This window comes from Atractosteus spatula, chromosome 1 (genome assembly GCF_055471065.1).
Source record: "Atractosteus spatula isolate fAtrSpa1 chromosome 1, fAtrSpa1.hap1, whole genome shotgun sequence".
Taxonomy (NCBI): domain Eukaryota; kingdom Metazoa; phylum Chordata; class Actinopteri; order Semionotiformes; family Lepisosteidae; genus Atractosteus; species Atractosteus spatula.
Genome location: NC_142706.1, coordinates 38,262,312 through 38,281,543, shown reverse-complemented (window position 1 = coordinate 38,281,543; position 19,232 = coordinate 38,262,312). Strand labels below are relative to the sequence as shown.

Below are 19,232 nucleotides of genomic sequence, written 5' to 3'. Positions count from 1 at the left end.
TTGGCATCTTGTTGAAAAATAATCCTGGTTGTGGTTTTCATAACTTTCCGCAGTTTGTAAACCCTCAGAATCGTATTTTTCTTCAAATTATAAAAAATAGTTGAGAAGAATTTCTAAAGAGTTTGAATCCAGTTTTATTTAATACAGTTTGAAGTGAAAGTTGGAAAATTATAGAACACCTTAAGATGCAACACAGAGCACAGGTATGTCCTGTATACAGTAGAGTAAGCACCACATTTGCAAGTTTTTGATTTCTGAGGAATGTTAAGTCTTTATTGAGCAGATCAAATTAGAACAAATCTATACAGTGAGGAAGTAATGTGTCTATGCTGGACGCTTGGTTATATGCACGGTTTTGTTGCATCCGAACATTTACTGAAAACATTAAGAATAAACTGTGCAGTCAAATTCACATACTCTGTGTCAACAAATATATCTTTTTGACCACCCCAAAAAATTTACAAACATTACATCACTAAAAAACTAATAACAAGCCAACATGTGCATATGTACAAAAGATGTACAAGTAAGGACTTACCACAAAGTACAGTACAACGTACTGCAGACTTATTCAAGACACTACTAGAAGTGGCCAATTAAATATTTGTTCTTTGTTTTAAGGCCAGCATGAAGGAAATGAGACTTTAAAGAAAACACCTCAGCCTGTTAATTACACATCCTTCAATTTTTAGAATGAAGCAAATAGTGCAATTTGACCACTTTAAGTTTTACTCTAAGTACTGAGTGGTGAAACTGATTCTACTAATGTAATGATAAGACATCATGGCAACTGCAGTCTTTGGTACACATAAGTGGACCAGGGTTCGTGGTACACAACACTGAGAGATTGATGTGATTTATTAAGCTTGTGGTCTGAAGCAGCGCAAAATCTCTGAGATAGAAGCTAGTGTTTTTAATCAATTAAATTTTGGTCAGAATTAGTAGGACATTTTTAAAATACGTTCAGTACAACTTTGAAGAATATATTTATTGTGATGTATACTCTTCTTCTGTTGTCTGTACAGTTTAAATTACAATTGTACTGTATATTAATTTGATTTCTACAATTGATGTTTACAGTTGTGAGCTTTCCCTTTCTGTTTAGCTTCAAGCTAAATGAATAATACATTTACAGTACTACCAACAGGAGTACCACTGATTACTGTTAATAAAAATATTTAAAAAAAACATGAAAAATGAGTGGAAGCCTTCTACAGTTTTTTATGTGTTTGTTCCATTTGTCAGTCCTTCTAATATGTGACCAACTGTTGAAGTAAAGCCTAACCTCCAATGTGTCAATGACAATTCCACAAATAAATATGAGCTGTTGTTCTATTGTGAAAGTGGAAAAAATTCTTTAGAAACACTGTGAAAAGCATCTGTGGGACTGTTCTGGTGTTGATGTGTACATTTAGTATAATATGGATATATAAATGTGTACTTTTTAAATATACAAAAACAATTAAAGGGAACATCTCAGCATTTGACTGCCTAATATAGGCTCTATTGAAACCACAACTTCTGTGAAATAAAATGTAATTCTTTTGCTGATTATCATACCTCACACAAAATGTTAACATTTGAAACCCATAATGGGAATAACCATATTTATCATGGTGTTTTGTCAGTTCACAACCTCCCAGAAAATCAGAAAATCAGAAATTCATAATCAGTGCTTGAAACTTTCATTCAGAGTTATTGAGACCCATTTATTTAACAATTTCATGTAGCTTCATCTTACCAAATCGACTAAAATGAGCACACTTAAAGTATTTTTTTTGGCATTATAACTATGATGCTACTTACCATATTTTCACAGATTGGGTAAGTACTGTCAAAGTCCAAGGAAAGAATATATTTTGTGTTGTTTGTGAGATAAACACATTTCAATGTTATTACGTTTCCTAAATAAAATATTTAAAATGCGTTACCATTGAAACACTGTACATTAAATACAAATAAGCTAACTTTTTTGGAGGAATTAATGTTACTTGAGATACAGTATAATAGAGTGTGAGTTATGATGTGCCAGTGTTTACATAAATGCAAACTATTGAAGAAATTTTATTTTTCCTCACCTCTTATAACAAGAGCTTCCATGTTAGTATTCTGGGTACTTAATAGGAAGACCAGATGCATTTGAAGAAGGTATTGTGGCTTCAATACACTTTTTTTAATTCATTGCAGTATTTCTACAAAAATAAAGTCATAAAAGATTCTTAGAATGCACCAGCACAGTGAGAATACTGTATAAAGCTAACTAATGTATGTGGATTCAGGAAAATACACTCAAGCAAATTCAATATAGTGTTTTGCACTCTACTGAAAAAAAACATTTGTAGTTTAGGGTGTACCATATGTTGCAACAAAATGTGAAAATTAAGTAAAAACCAAATGCATTCCTTTGAAATACTATTTTAGGGCTGACATTTTTGGATGAACAACATACAGTACATGTTTGTAAAGAGTAAACTTAAACTATTGTTTTAAAACTTGTGTTTTAAAAGTGTTTTTAGTTCTGGAACATTTTAAGGTGTTGGTGCACTCCAGTCAAAGGTTTTGGCAAATATGTGAAACTAGAAACTGGATTAGATTCCACTGCATAATCAGCAATGTAAAATGGAGATAGATTTGACAAATCAAATACTATTATGTATACACACAGTGAAACCCATTAAAAAAGAACTAGGAATAACACTACTTGTTATTTTATAGACACAACAAGCAGTAGAGTTTAAAGTTTACGTATTTGTGTTGCTTATGTCTACTCCATGAATTTGTCTTGTAAGATATTTATCAAGTAGGATAGTGTATTAATAAATGGAGCACAACATAGGCAAGACAAGGTTCTTTATATTTAATCTTGCTTTAGACTTGAATGTCTTATCAAATTTACAGGATGTACAGCACAATGCAGCATATCATTGTGCATTTGTCTCTTTCTTCTTTGTGCCCTGTTTGGTTATCTCGAAACATAGAAATGATCTAATCTTGAGAATACGTCAGCTGGTCGGAAATGATTTTATACATGTAAACCACTGCAATTTAGTGCATAGAGCCAAAGAACGTCTTTTGAGAATTTACGGAGTTCCTTCTTTTTAAGTATCGGCCTCTTCTCCCTGTGACTTGTAAATGAACTAAACAAGGACAAATAAAATAAAAACTTTTTGTCAACAGTCAACTTGGTAACAAACAAAGGAAAGCAAACTGGATATGAAAGTTGACAGGATGTTAGATTAAAAGATTAAAGCAAGGTGTGCCTTGAGTTGTTGCTACAAAGGGCAATTACAGGTTAAGTCACTGAGACCCTTTACGTTAAGTGCTGTTTGGAGTCCACTCTTTTCATTTCCTCAGAAGGTGTAAAATACACAGTCCTTTAACTTGGAAAAGATGACTTGCTGCTGTGGTATAAACTGAGATTCAGCTGCTTTCTTCCTTCTGCTTAAGATCTCAGGCTGTGTAATAAAATATAGAGAGGAGTCTGTGCAGTTTGCTTGGTCTTTGACCATCAGCTTGTTAGGTAGCTGTGCAGCTCTCTGGAGTTTATACTCAGGACCACACCGGAGTGATTACCTGCAATGACAACAGAAACAACTGGCATTTCTTTATGTCACTAAATCTGGATCAATTCCTATTAAACTACAATCTTTCATAAGTTCAAACTATGTATCGTAATGTTATTACTTTTGTTTGTTAGAGAAATGAGTGGAAAAAACTGACCTTGAAAGTATTGCAACTTATTTTTATCTGTAGGAGTTCCTGGCTTATTCTCAAGACTGTATACAACATATATTAATATTTACTTCATTCAAATAGAACAGTTAAACTTTTCAATCCCAGAACCATACTGAATACTTTCTAATTGTTTCTAATTGGATTTCTAGTTCCATTTCCATGTGAGTGTTGCATTGAACATTCCACAATTATCTATCAATATCTGATAAGTATGTAAAGAGAGGCGGTTTTGAACACAAAAGCAAAAAGTTGGATGAATGCACAGAGTAATATTAACTAAGGTTAACTGGTGAAATTACAATTAAGTATAAATTCTGAAAAACGAATGCCATACTTTTCAATTACTTGCATAATATGAATAGACTCAGAGGATAAGTATTGAGAAAGATACTAAAAGTTGGACTACCTCCTGCGTTACCTAGGGTTTGTGAGTCAAGGTCATCATCAATAAATTCCTCCCCCTGGATGATATTCTGGGTGTCTTCACTGTGATTTACAGGACTGGTCATTTCCTGTTCCTTCTCATTGTGCATCTGGGCATATACATTTCTACCAGGAAGTTTTCTAAAACAAAGAGTGCGAGACAAATACATATAATAAAGAAAACTCAAAGAATGAAATCCATGGTATCCTGTTAAAAGATCAATGAACCGTGACTCTGTCAACTGCATAATCATCCATCCATTTTCTAATTGCTTTATCCAATTCAGGGTCACGGGGGAGCCAGAGCCTATCCTGGCAAACAACTGGGACAAGGAAGGATATACCCTGGATGGGACGCCAATTCATCAAGAGGACATACAGAAACACAGACATACACATACTCACACCAGGGCCAATTTTTCCAGAAACCAATTAAGCTAACCGTATGTCTTTGGGCTGTGGGAAGAAACCGGATCATCCAGCAAAACCCATGTTAACATTCAAACTCCACATAGATAGCATCCCAGTTGAAGCCAGGGCCCCAGCACTGCAAGGCTGCAATGCTAACCACTGCGTTATCCTGCAGCCCACTGCACAATCACAGACATGTTAAAAGGAAAGCATGGGATGATATGTATTCTGCAGGAAATTCAGTTCTCAGAACTGTTTGTCCGGAAAAGGAGCACATGACAAAACTGTAGTCTCATAAACACCTTTTGAATTTGTATAAAATGAAAGCACCAACGGCCACAAGGCTGATCACAAATATCATTGCCAGAGCCCAGACCCCTGGTCCTGCTGTGCCCCTCCCAGAGCCTGGAAAACACAAACCAGAAATTATATTCATTAGTCTTCCAGAAAGAGAAACATTGGATATTCTGAAAATTAAAAAAAATGAAAATTACTGACTATGAAATTGCACCAACTTTGTTGAGTGTTAATATGTTTCTTATATACTTGGTCAACTTTACTTTGAAAAAACAAATACACAGAGGCCTTAGGTTATTTTATTTAATGTATCTTGTATATATATCTTGTAACATGTAATTTTTTCAAATTAAGTAGTTTAATAAACTTTATGAACCGAATATTTTTTGATGAAAGCCAGACCACAAGGGTTTGAAACATAGTATTACGTAAAGGGTGATTTTATGTGATGGATATGTGAGATTAGATCAGAAACTAATAGTGAATCAATAAGAATACTGCAACATTATATTTCATGCACATATGCAAGCAGAAAACAAATAACTGTTTAGTTTTGGTATCCCAGCAGTAATGTCATAATGACTTCTTACTCAAACTGACAACACAAAAATGTTTTTTAACCTCTAAAGCGTTCTTTTTAATCACAGAAAACAAAATTATTTTGAAAAAGTAGTTGATTGGGTGCTACCCCATGAATTATAGCAATTTAATCTGTAAATTGTTCTGTAAAGTCTGGTTGAGGAACAAATAGGTCTTATAAATACAAAGGGGACGGCATAAACACTTCGTCTATTGTAAATTGTAAATCATGTACAGTAGATGGAGAGGTTTTGCAAATACTTCATGAGTTTTTCATGCCAGGCATTTACAGTAGTTCAGTTAAGGGAAGATCATTAATGTTTCTATGAGGCAGTTCTAAAACATTTTATTCAGAACAAATTAACTCTTAGAAGTGTCATACCAACAGTGTGTTCCTTCAACATTCACATACAATTAATACATCTTTAAATCACTTCATTATCAGGTTCATTCCCACTACTACCCAACATACAGCACACATTTACTTATTACCTGGATCAGGGTCTGCCAGATTTACCAGCACTATCAAACCTCCTCTCACAATAAAGCTAACGTTGTTCTCATTGAAGGTTTGCTTTATTGTGGCGATTCTCTGAAAAAGAACACGAACGAACACGCAGCTCTAGATTATACGAGAATCCAAATCTGTACTCCAACACCCACATATGTCTTGACTCACTAATAGTCTTTCTGCTCTGCAAGGCTGATCTCTCGGATTTCAGCAATCACCTCAAGTTCTAAGAAACTAAATATATTGTCTGCCAACAGTGTTTTCTTCTAGATGGAAAGGTTAACACGCAGTAGTACACACAAGGCAAGATCATACTGGTTCATGAAGGACATTTTTAAAATACAAGATTTCAACAGGGCAAGTTGCAAGTATTTTAGCACTTTTAGATCAGCTTCCATAAATAGATACCGTGGTAAGCACAGTTTAAAAATGTAAAAAATTTAAACCGTGGGTACCACTGTACTTATACAATAATGCTATAAATGAGGAAAAATGTCCCCAGTGGCTTCTTGTCTTGAAACTCTTTAATTCATTTAAGGAATTTAAGAAATGTAGCTTTCGACTGCAGCAATCTGAGGTGAATTGTGTTCAATGAACTACAGCTGTTTCTTTCTGTCTTGCCATGGAAGTGTGTTCAGTGCAAAACACTACCTTATCAACAGGTGCATTTCTCTTGTCGGATTTATTCTCAGGTGGAAGCACATACAGATCAGCTGCTGTTGGGAGGCCAGGCTTCACCATGGTAACCAAAGACTCCTGTGGAATATCTGTGACCTGAAATAAAACAGTATTAACATTTTGTGCAGGGGTTGTACTTATTTTCCAGCACTACTAACCTCTATTATGTACACACTGAATGTAAGAGAACCCAAGGCCATTTCCTAACAGAAAAGCTAATCAACCATTTCTCTGACTGCCTATACCTACTAAAAATGCATGTCTGATAGAATTGTAACAAATTTCAATTGGCAACAATACAAGCTAAAATCTGTATTGCATGTTTCAAGATTGAAGATTCAAGCTGCTTCAATAAAAATGAATGACAAAAATCAGCAAAGCAATGTGTAGGTTTATATTTTTACTGCTGGGGGTGTATCTGATTATATGAACCCTAAAGGAATTATTCAACTTAGCCCTTAGGAGCATAGTATGTTTCCTACAACAATACTGCCTGGACTTTAATTTGATCATTTTAATGTGATTATTAACAGAATAAAAAATATTACATAGGAGATTACAACAGTATTTCTGGTTCTGAAAGGCATTGACCTAGTCAACACAAGGCACCCTTTCAAAATCAGCAGAAAAATATCGCCTTGGAGGCACAAGTGGAAATGAAATTTTACGCCTATTTAAGGCCAAAACTGGAAACAAACAGAGAATTGAAGGACTCTGTAGTACCAGCTTCCAGGAAATGTGGTTGAACCTGACTCTGTAAAGTCCCATAACAAGAAATGTACTGTAATTCTTAAAAACCTTTTCAAATCATTTATTTAATCAGATTTAAATTCTTATATCCAATTACTGACCTGCACCCTGGAATGTGCTGAGGCAATATGAGTGAAATACTGTATTATGTTCAAGCAGCCGCATCTCACTTGGGATTTGAACATGAATTTTCACACAATAAAACAGGCAAGATGAGCTCATTTGCAACCTCTTGTATGTTTTTGTAGATGCACGACTCAAGCAGGCTTAGAGTTACAATGTTTTACATAGGAATAAATATTTAGAATAAGGAAGAACTCCCAGACTAAGAAAATATAGTAAACACTTTACAAAATGATTTTAAGATACAGTAGGCCTATTAAGTTCTTCACAAATGGAGTTCTACTCCTCCTACTATGATGCAAGCCATCCTTCTGAATCTTCCCAGAAAATAATCCTAGTTGTCAATAAATCCAATGTGTTGATTTAGTTATTTGTAGAAATCATTATACTGACAGATCCTACTTCCTACTGAAAACAGAAATAGAGCCTGAAATGATAGCACTTAATCTTTTCAATGAGTGCTTTAAAAGCTGTCTTGAGATTTTCACATCCTCTTTAGCTTACATCATTGAAGCTGACATGTAAAAACCACTGCAGAGACTTGAGCGTTTTGTTGTATTAAATTGTCAATTTAAAATGAATGTCTTTGGCCCTGGGAAATGTGTAACACTCATTTACTTAACTTTAGTGAATGCTCTGGAAACATGCTTAACAATGGAGTCAACCATTCATAATGGAACATTTGGGGACAGATGTAACAGTTTTCATTAAATTTAGAGTCACTCAGTTATCCACTCTCATAAAGGAGAGGGAGAACATGATAATGGCGGTAAAAAATATATTATTGACATAACAGACCTTATTTAATTATATTATGCTGAAGTTGTTAAATGTTCATAAACTTGATTTGAAATATTGCAAATGCTTTATTTTCTCAATCATAATAGTTTGCCTCTTGAAGTTCAATTCCAACAAGGTAATGTCATGTACATCCTTTTCTTTTGGCAGAAAATAGAGTTTCCTCCTCTATCTAATCAGTTAAATCGGTAAAGGTAACTTGATTTTAAAGTTTTGTTGTCAAAGAGAACTATAAAATTAATTGTGGGGAAAAATGAACAACATAGAAAGTGTAAAATTTAAAAGAAATCTACAGTAGGTATTACACCCTGAAGATTTTAATAGCAATTCAAAGAAGAACAGCTGTATTGCAAAAATAATTGACCCTTGTGACTACTTTCAGTTCACGAGGAATGACAGCAGCCGAAAGCTTGGGAGAAATTAGAATCGTTTATTGAGATGGAGAGATTTGGCGTAACCCGCTTGGCTGAGGGCCAACCTCCCAGCCATTGGACGGGGAGGATAGGACCCCCAAAAGAACCAAGCGGGACCCCCAGTCACCAGTGCAGAAAAACAAAAACAAAAACCAAATGATTATTAAACTAATTCAGCTGAGGAGAGAAAGTGCCTGCTTGAGGATACCGGGGTTAGTTTTGATGTATGCATAATAAGCCTCGGAGGACCAACGGCCGAGTTGCTTGATGAGATACTCGAGTATGCCTTGGCGAGCGGCAGAGGATGCGGCCCCTGATCTGAAGGAGTGCCCGGAGAATTGTTCAGGGGGGTATCTGGCGGTTAGAAGGATGTCATGGAGGTGAGAGAGGAACCAGTCGCGGGTCACGATACGGCCCTTCGCGTTTACGAACAGAGGGTCAGTAGGGAAAGCTCCGGCAGAGGTGCGAAGATGTGCATAATGGGATAGAGACTCGTATGGGCTTATGTATGAACAGAGTTTGAAATAATAGATGAGAGTTCCAGACCCGAGTTGGTTGGTTTTGCTTTTCTTGAGATAGAAGGTCAGTGTATCAGAAGATAAGATGGAGATGTTGGATAAGCAGGGTTGAGAAGAAGGATCGAAGGATGTGGAAGCGGCGGTAATTTCAGAGCATCTTAGGAAGCCGAAGAAGGCTAACAAGAATAAAGATTCAAGAGTGCGGTCGACCCAGGGTGAGTGGTAACCCGACCTGAGAACGTAGATGCAGGATTCGAGGATGTCCGAGGTAAGTGGTGCGCGTTGGTTCGGAAGTGGTTTTTCAAGCCGCTGAAAGCCTTTAAGCAGGAGACTAATTTGAGGGTGGATAAGGGAGGGACAGGTCGTGCCGAAAAGGAGTTTATGGAAGAAGTGGATGCCGCACAGGTATACTTTGGTGGTGGATGCTCGTACCTTGAGTGAGTTTCTACAATAGCAAACAAAGGATGATACGGTGAGAATATCAAAAGAAGGGAATTTTATGTTCGCGGAGAGGTGGAAGGATTGGAAGCCCTTCCAGGCAGTCCAGTAAGAGTTGAGAGTTCGGGGGCCATCACTACGTCCAGGGGCCAGCTGGACGTAGTGATGGAAAGGATGATTCAGAGGAACGTGAGTTCCGAATAGGGAGGTACTGCGCGTGGGTTTGGTCTTGCATCTGGTGCCAAGTTCCTGAATTTCTGAAATTGAAAGCGAGAGAGAGAGTCAGCTATCTCATTAAGGTGACCTGGAATGTGAGCAGCTACGAGGATGAATTGATGTGTGAGAGAAATCCATTTAAGGCGGCGGAGAAATTTCATGATAGATCGGGATGAAGACCTTCCTTTGTTGATTATATGGACTACTGCATAGTTGTCCGAATGGTTAAGGACGGATTTTTGTTTCCAAAGAGAAGCGGCAACGACAATTGGAAATATTTCGAACAAGGCCAATGACTGGTCGGCGAGAGGGATTGAAGAGAATTCAGGAGGCCAAGGGGCCGCAAACCATTGGCCTTTGTAATAGCCTCCGAAACCGAATGAGGGGGCTGCTTCTGTGAAAGGCTGGATATCCTCGGCGTCGGAGAGGAGGTCATCGTAGAAGAGAGATATGCCATTCCAGTTGGCCAAGAAAAGCTGCCAAGGCCTGAGCTCGGATTTGCAGTCGGCTGAAAGGCTTACGTGGTGGTAGAGAGAGGGCACGGAAGAGGTAAGGTCGAGAAGGTAGGAGATGAACGACCGTCCTTGAGGAATGATACGCATGGCGCAATTGAGGTGGCCGAGCAGAGAGAGAAGTTCCCTCTTTGTGCAAGATTTGGCGGAAGAATAGGTAGAGATATACGTCTGGATCCTGTCGATCTTGTCGCGAGGCAGGGAGGCGGAGAAATTGATGGAATTGAGGGTGATCCCGAGGAATTGGATTATATGAGAGGGACCGGTTGTTTTGTCCGTGGCGAGAGGTACCCCTAGTTTCCCAAAAACGGAAATAAGTGTGGAGGGGGCTCTTGCGGGTGGGGCGTGGGGAAAATCTATGGTAAGGAAATTGTCGAGAAGGTGGACAAGAAAAGGAAGCCTATAGTTATTCAAGAGGATCCAGCAGAGAGCTTCGGCTAAGGTATCGAAAATTTTTGGGCTACTCCTACATCCAAAAGTAAGGCGGACTGCGAAGAAGAACTTATTCCGCCAATGAACTCCGAAGAGGTGCCAGAAGTCTGGGTCAAGAGGCATAACTTTAAAGGCACTGGAGATGTCAGCCTTAGCGAGCCAGGCGCCCGGACCTGCGATTTTGATGAGAGAAATGGCGTGGTCGATTGTGGCATAGTGGAGGGAGAAGTCTGAACTGGGAATAAGGCTATTGAGACTTGGCACGCGGGAGTTATGGGGGGCTGACAAGCCGATTATAAGGCATTTTTTACCGGAATACTTACGGACCGCTATACCGATGGGATTGAGGCGGTATGCAGGGAATGGGGGAGAGTCAAGTGGGCCGATCATGAAACCGTTCTCGACTTCAGATGCTAACAAGGAATCGACGGACTGGGGATCGGCGGTGGCAGATTTCAAATTTTTGCAAAAGCTGCAGAAGCTGCAAATGTGAAGGAAGCGACAAAGAGAAGAGGTACATGTCGAGGAATTGAAGTTGTTGCAAATTTGTTGGCCTCTGATCATCACGATGGGGCGACCGCGAACGTCTCTGGACCGGGAAGGTTTGAAGAAGACCTGGCGGAAAAAATTGATGCTGTGGGGGAGAAGGGGCGGAGTCAGGGTTGAGCTTGCGGACTGTATTTGGGCAAAGATTTGATGAATGTGTCCAAGAGGAACAGAAGTTGCAGGAAAGAGCTCTGACGCCGGCAGTAAAGCTCAATGTCGAGGGCTCCCCAGTAGGTGCGCTGGTTCCATTGGAGTATCCCATCACTGACAAAACCATGAATTCAGTGTTGTATTACCAGTTCTGGAGAGGAATGTCAGGCCATTCCATTCATCAGATGAAGCTGAGCTAAAAGTGGGGCAGGCAACAACACAATGACCTTAACTCACAAGCGCTTCTATAACTGGATGGCTGAAAAGGAATACATTTTGCATTTTAATTTGCCCTGTGTTGTAAGTAAGAATGGGTCAAACATCCTAAAAGTGCAAATTTGTGAACAACAGTTCCAAGAAATATATAGTTGGAGTCCTTGCTGCTCAAGAAGGTGATTCCAATTACTGAATCTATTGATTTACTTACTTATTTGCATGAGGATATTCAATGTTGGATCATTTTGTTAAGTTTGTGGTTCACAAACCTTTTCTTGGCACTGTAGCGTTCTGATATATAGCTAGTAAACATGCTATACTGTATGTTAAGGCTTCGGGGAGATATAAAACTATTAACACTGAGTTACACCCACAATCAGGGAAAACATCATTAGTAAGAAAAAAAAGTACCGTTGCTAGGATTTTTGTAACCACCTGCCCAATATCATCTCTCCAGTCTGGAATATTTGGGTTGATAGTGTCCAGAGTTTTGCTGAATTTGAGTGGAATAACCTCAAATTGATCTGAAACAGAGAAAAGATTAGAGTGTGAGGATTAAATTCCATGATGTGAAATTTCAGCAGTTTTATTTTATTTATTTCAGTTGGATCAATACACAGTTAATATAAAAACAACAATAATGCATATCTATGAAAAAGTATTCACCTCCTTGGACTTTTTCACATTTTATTGTGTTACAATATGGAATCATAATGTATTTAATTGGGATTTTTCGCCATTGAATGACACAAAACATTCTATGATGTCAAATTGAAAACAGAGTTCTACAGATCTTCCTATGAAAAAGTCCAAGTGAGAAAGGGGGTAAATACTTCTGATAGCTAGTGTATATACTGTAGCACAGCTCTTCTTCAGTCTATCTCTTCTCCCCTTCTGGCAGGTAATATATTTAGTCCATGTTTCATTTTGAAATTAATAGAACTGTCATCCTCAAATACAAACATAAACAACAGGACACATTACTGAAATTACCAACATCAGACCTACAAGGGTCTTGAAGAAGCAATATGAGCAGCTTTTCTCTACTTCCCAGAAATCCTTAGATTCTGTGGCAGCAATCAGAAAAAATATTGGAGTAAAAGAAATAAAAGTGCTTTTTGCTATTTTCTGTTTTTAAACTCTCGTCGTGAAGTATTCGGCTGGACAAATCTTTACTCCTTAGAGAGTCCATTAGCAGGTGGAAAATTGAGGAGAAAGGCAATGCAGGATGATTGGCCTTTTGTCAGAAATATGACAAGCACATTTCCTATTGCGTCAGTTGCACAGAAATTCAATAGCATGTGGTAAAGCTTCTTCCTGGATATAAAAAGCAGGCCTATGCACACTTGTCCAAATAGGAGACATCTAATTTGGGAAACGTTTTATTAATTGGCTTTATAATGGACTTCTGCATGCATTACATAGAGTTCAACAAAGTACAGTGCATAAGATTTACAACCAGAGGCACTCCTGGGGTCTGGATGTTACAAGACTGACAGATTGTTTAGATATGCCTTACCGAATACACGAACTGTTTTGGTGTCCTGGACCATTGAACGTCCATTTGAAGCCTGCACAGTGACTGACACATTCCCAGTTTCAGAGAACATGGTTATCAGACTGTTCTCTAAAGTAAGAATAGGCTACAAGAAACACACAGCATAATCAGGCATAGAAGATTACATACACAATGGTTATAAAATCACAGCTGTTTAATGTTTGACCACTTTCAGTCTAAAGATATATATTGGTAAAACATTTGACTAATAGTTTATTTGAAGCAGTGATAATGCGAATATTACAGCAGCAATTTGCTTTATTTGAAGCAGTGATAATGCGAATAATACAGCAGCAATTTGCTTTAAAGCAGATTTTACACCAGACTGATTAATTTTGATAATGAACAAAATTCTAATTTGTCAATTGAGAAAAGGTTTAATCATTGAAAAAGGGAAGAAATTGTTACAGAATTTTCTGGTCCTTGAACCGTAACTAAGTCTTTTATTAATTTGCAATTGTCAGATTAACTAATGGAAGTTGTTAGTGAAAGAAAGTTATCTTACGTTATGACAAATCATGTTTCACATCTGTGAACCACATTGCAAATGAACATCAATGGAACAGGTCCTACAGAGCCTTTCTAATGAATATACAATCTGGAAGCAGATGCTTACTGTAGGTTATGTATTCATGTCTCTTTTGTGTTGTTCTGGGTCTAATAACTGTTAAAAAAACTTGTATTATAATATAAATCAATTGACACCTTAAATATAAACAAATGATCCCTTAAATTTTAAAAATGTTATGTATCTCACCATTAAATCTGATGATGATGTTTTTTGTTAGTATAGAAATTAACAAGACAAATTGTTCTCCAGCAAATACTGTAAATAATTGAAAGAGTGTTGGGTTAGTTATTAGGTGTTTCAATCCACCAGTACTACTCCTTCTACAGATGTCTGTTTTGTGCCTTGCATACAGTATATTGCAATACTACAATTACAATTAACTTAACCCTGGGTAGGCTGCTGTGCAGTAGCTCAAACACAACACAACCCCCTCATCTTAAAATGTAAACTACTTTGTCTGCAACTACTTTTTATGAAGTATATCAGGATTTATAGATTCAATATTTTTATTGAATTTTATGTAATACTTTAGCATGGGTGTTTATTTGGTTAATTTTATATGGTTAATAGAAAAAAAATCATACAGGTTTTAACTGCCTAGCTGGTGTTTATGAAGTGTTGCGCATTGTACCTGCAGGTTATCCCCGATCCACCAATAGAAGACTGTTAAATTTGCAGTTGCAGGAAGGACTGATGCTGTCAGGTTCACCTCCTTGTTCCTTCCAGCAATAGGAACAACTTCTAAATGGACTTCTTGTAGGGGGGCTTCATCCACAGGAAAATTAATAGAAAAAAAGATACATAAATGTCTTTCTCACAAAGTTCCTCAAAATACTGCTGACAAATAATCATTCATAATAGGGTCGTATTGTGAAACGTGGGTGAGGTCTTTGGGCTCCAGAGTGTCAAAAGCTAAGACAAATTTTAATACAAAAATTCAAATACACACTACAAAAAAAATTACAACAGATTTTTGTAGACAACAAATAGTGGGAAACTGCTCCACCTCAAGGAGTCTGGGAGTGTTTTGTTTTCGTTTAAATATTTTTAAAAAATGTTATTAACACTCAGTATAGGCTTGGTGTGACAATTTGGATTATCTAACGGATCAGACAAGGGGAATAGTGAAAAGTTCAGCTGGAATTTTTATTACTTACAGTTGACTTGAATATAGACCACAGCCTCATCGTGCCCTGCTGGATTCTCTGCCTTCACTGTGACCCGGTAGATGCCTGGTTTCTCATAGCGGTGCTGAATCGGCTCGTCTGTCACAGTCAGGTTTCTGTAGATAGCTCTTACTCCATCACCAAGGTCCACCTGGTACTTCGTATTCGTAGTATCTCCCTATAAGAAAGTAGATCTTTAGTGAGTAACTTCCTTAAATCCATAGAGTTCAAACTTTCTGAACTAGACTGACACAATTTCAGTACAGCAGTGTTGATTGCCGTTACTTGGTGGTTTCATTCCTTTTACAAAAATATGTTCAAGGAGCAACGCTTTCACACTTTTATTTTTTTAATACCTTTAAAGGAAACAAAATGACTTTTTAGTTTCCATAAAAGACAAGTAGCTCATTTCAGAATAGTGTGAAATGATTCTTTATTACTTTATGGAATTTCTCAATCAATACTGCCTCTGAAACTTCTGATTTCCTGTTCTTATTTCTCTCTCCGAATGTGCTTAACCACATTGTCCATGCCGGTTCACCTCCTCGCCTCAGTTCCATGTTTTTCTTACTATACCTGCTCCTGCCTGACAACGAAGGTGATGTCATCACCAGGACCCACAGCCAGAGACTCTCCCTTGATTCCTAGCTGTAAACCTCTAGGGGGCAGCAAAGGGCAAGTGTGCTGCTTGGAACTCTGCTGTTTGTTGACTCCACCTTCACAGACATTAGACACCACCTTTCTGTAGCTGTAAAGATGAATCAGGCAAGAGCTTACTACGAGTAAATGACATTTTAATATTTTATTCACAATTCCTGTAAATGGCTGGTCATTTCCAAATTGATTTAGCATTTGCAGATGTTTTACTGGTAATTAACAATATGAAACAAAGGCATTTTTTAGAGAGGAAACTTTTTTTTTCCAGATCCATCCATGAAATACAGTAAATAGTACCAGTCTTGGTGTACTGGCATAATTTTATTTAATAAGATTTCAGAAAGGAAGAAAAAACTGTGATTCCCCTCCAAGGAAAAAAAAGCATTAAACAACACAACATACTTAACATTTTCATAATCATGTAATTGCAATTTCCAGCTGTTTCTCTCTTCTCTGAATTATAATGAAAAACAAATGTGTGTAGTACATCTGTATTGTCTGGAACCCTTGTAAATAGTTCATTATTGTTGAACTGCAGAACAAACTGTATAGTTACAGTACAACACAGGCATGTTAAGGACATGTTTCCTTTCCAACTCTTCCCACTACTGGACCTCGCTCGGATGCAATTGGAGTGAGCATAATTAATTTTGCATGCATGCTGGTGGTTGGGCATCAACGTATTTAAAAATGCTGCTTTGTGCTTCACTCTGCTTCATTTCTAACAGAATGTGTTTGGAAATTCAGATGTAGCCAAAGTGAGAGAATCCATCCACCGAGAGGCCTGTAGATGTGCTGGCCATCATGCTGTTATTTTTCCTTTTGAAAATGTTTTTTCTTCAATTTGTTTTGTTGCATCCTGTCTCCTTGGTGTGATACACAACAATATCCAATAACCTAATCATACAGTATGCTGTTGATATATGAATTGTGGCTGAAAGCTGTTGAAACATGCTTTATTGTTCATACATGTAAATACTTAGTGGATCCCATTCAAATCAATACTTCATTGCCATGTCAACAAAGTTGATTGGAACTTGTAGCCCGTATAAAACAGAAAAACAACAAAACATACAGTATTACACTTACACAAAAATATATACAGTATTACACATAGACAGTATATATTGTCTACTGTAGACATAATGCCTGGTTGATTTAGGACTTCTACTTTTAAGGCTGTGCGCTCAGGCCAGGACTTGTGGGATACTGAGATATTGTGGCTTATCATGCTGTATGGGTTGATATCTGTACTAGATAGGTAACACACACTTCTTTGGAGAAATAAAGGCACTTTGTTGTGGAAATTATAATGTCCAATTGCTTAAAGAGGACCCTCCACATCAACTTTTATTTCTCCAAAGAAGATCTCTGTAGTTGGATTGTAGTCTTGAAAAGTGATATTCATTACTATGCTGCCTTTGTGACCAGAGTTGTTTTATTTTCTCTTAAATTCACACTGTCTCTGAAGCCAGGGAGCCACTGCTATACATGACAGCCTGAAATATTCTGAGAACAGACACTTCCAGTATCACCACAATCAGGCTGTTGTGTCGGAGTCCTTGGTGTTGGTATTTAGTGGGCAAACCCTACTTTTCTAGGCTTCATGTCTTCAGTTTGATGAGGTGAAAAGGACAGATATTGAAGAATGTGCCATGTCACTTCTCTCCTATCTTGGCTCATAAAGGCTGCCATGTTTAAGGTCAAAGAACAAAATGATTGTACTGTATGTGATCTTCATGCACCAAGAAGATGCATCTGTCATATAACACTTAAATCTGCAATTCTCCTCTATTTATACCAGTGGAGTTGGAAGCCTAGAGAACAGAAAAATGTGGATAATTCTTTTAGTACTCAAGGCACTTCACAGCATTTCTTTCAGTGTTCAAATGTTTATCCAAATTACAATGTTGGTGTAATGCCAAACTCATTATGAATTACTGTTATTAAGGCGAGTTCTTTTTTTCACTTTCTTGTCAAATTATTAAACAGCTAATTGCAATCCAATTTTTCATTCTAAGATATATAAAGCAGTGTGCAATGAATTGAAGCACCACTAGAGACGTGCCACGAAGTGATTCATAAATGGAGAAAGTGTCATCTTTCCTGAGCCAACTCAATGAAGATTCTTTCAAGAACTCACCCAGTGCTGGAGAAAAAGCTCTGCCCTAAAACACAGTCGTAAGGTGGAGAGCTGGGGTCATGCCAGAAATCAGCAAAGCACCTGTCCCCTTCAGACTTCAGGCTAGCGGCCCTTTCAAAGCCATAGTCACTACAAGGACAGAAGGAAAACAGCAAATTGACACTGGTCATGGGTGGTCATGGGGCTTAAAAGTTTACATTTAAATATACCTACACTTGAGCAGAACTAGACTCACTGTGTTTTTTTTACTGTTTCTTTCTTTCAAAATAATAATGTCAATCTTTTCTATTTATCTTTTCTAATATTACTGCATTAATTAGTAATTAACATTACAATTATTCCCGTGCCACTGTATGGTATAAAGCGGTTCTGCAAATGACATTACAATTATTAATATTCAGAAATAGATCCAAAGGTTTTTTGTACAGAAAAAGAATGGGTGTTTTCTGTGATGATAAAACAGTAGACAGAGCATCCAGAGAGTGTTGTTATTCCAGATGAATGCAGATCTTGCATTCTCTTTGTACTTCACTGGCTGTTTTCATGAAGAAGAACAACACACTCTCTGTAGTGTCCAGATATTTTAGTACCTCCAAATCACTCAGCCTTGTACTAAAGAATGTGAAAAAACAAGCACAGAATATCAATACTAATTTAACATTAGTACAGGATGTTTTATGACACAGTGGTCAGTAACCCTTCAATATAAGGTGTAAGACATATGAATATTCTCCTCCAAAGAACTATGCAATACTGTATATTTAAATTAACTGAGGACTGATCTTCTTTTCTATTATAATTTTTTTCGGCACAAATAGTACTCATAGTACTATTATTTCAGTACTTTTATGCAGTTATTTCAGGAAAAAACACTTTGCTTTTACAAGATATATTTTCAAAAGTAGACAGATTAGTTTTACCAATTAAAATCCTTTTCCGTGCATTGGCAGGGTTTGGATGTTAGAACAGACGTGAAGCTCTTTCCCTTGATACAATACGATGAGTCTTTTCTCTTTCGATAACTTCTCTCTTGCCCCATGATACACAGCTCTCCCTGAAAAGATGAAAAAAAAACCTTTTATTTTTAAGAGTTTGACTTCTTTATTCTATCTGTTTCTGCTTGAAATTTGTGATCACACTGAATCATTCAAATAAAAACAGAACTATTATTCAATTTTTTATGAAAAAATTATGAATGTCTGTATTATTTATGCCTTTGATGCAAACTGGATGGACAAATTAAACATAAATCAGCACTAACTCATTTGCCTTAGTTTAATAGCCTATTATTTGCAGTACCTCACACATGCACATATTCACACCAGGGCCAATTCTCTCAGACGCCAATTAACCTACCAGTATGTCGTTAAGTTCGATCGTTGTAATTACAT

The 19,232-nt window shown here is 37.3% G+C and overlaps 1 protein-coding gene across 1 annotated transcript in view; it reads right to left on the bottom strand.

The window, feature by feature from the left end:
* Positions 1-1,690: 1,690 nt before the first annotated feature.
* The window catches only part of sorcs2 (sortilin-related VPS10 domain containing receptor 2), a 369,722-nt gene continuing 352,180 nt past the window's right edge, over positions 1,691-19,232 (bottom strand). Inside the window, exons 16-27 of the mRNA XM_088918653.1 lie at positions 18,762-18,895; positions 17,842-17,970; positions 15,618-15,789; positions 15,033-15,219; positions 14,507-14,640; positions 13,266-13,389; positions 12,158-12,270; positions 6,608-6,730; positions 5,938-6,037; positions 4,872-4,974; positions 4,142-4,299; positions 1,691-3,573 (exon numbers count right to left, since the gene is read on the bottom strand). Of these exons, the coding sequence (XP_088774779.1) occupies positions 3,509-3,573; positions 4,142-4,299; positions 4,872-4,974; positions 5,938-6,037; positions 6,608-6,730; positions 12,158-12,270; positions 13,266-13,389; positions 14,507-14,640; positions 15,033-15,219; positions 15,618-15,789; positions 17,842-17,970; positions 18,762-18,895 (1,542 nt within the window). The 3' untranslated portion in view covers positions 1,691-3,508. The remainder of the gene's footprint in view (positions 3,574-4,141; positions 4,300-4,871; positions 4,975-5,937; positions 6,038-6,607; positions 6,731-12,157; positions 12,271-13,265; positions 13,390-14,506; positions 14,641-15,032; positions 15,220-15,617; positions 15,790-17,841; positions 17,971-18,761; positions 18,896-19,232) is intronic.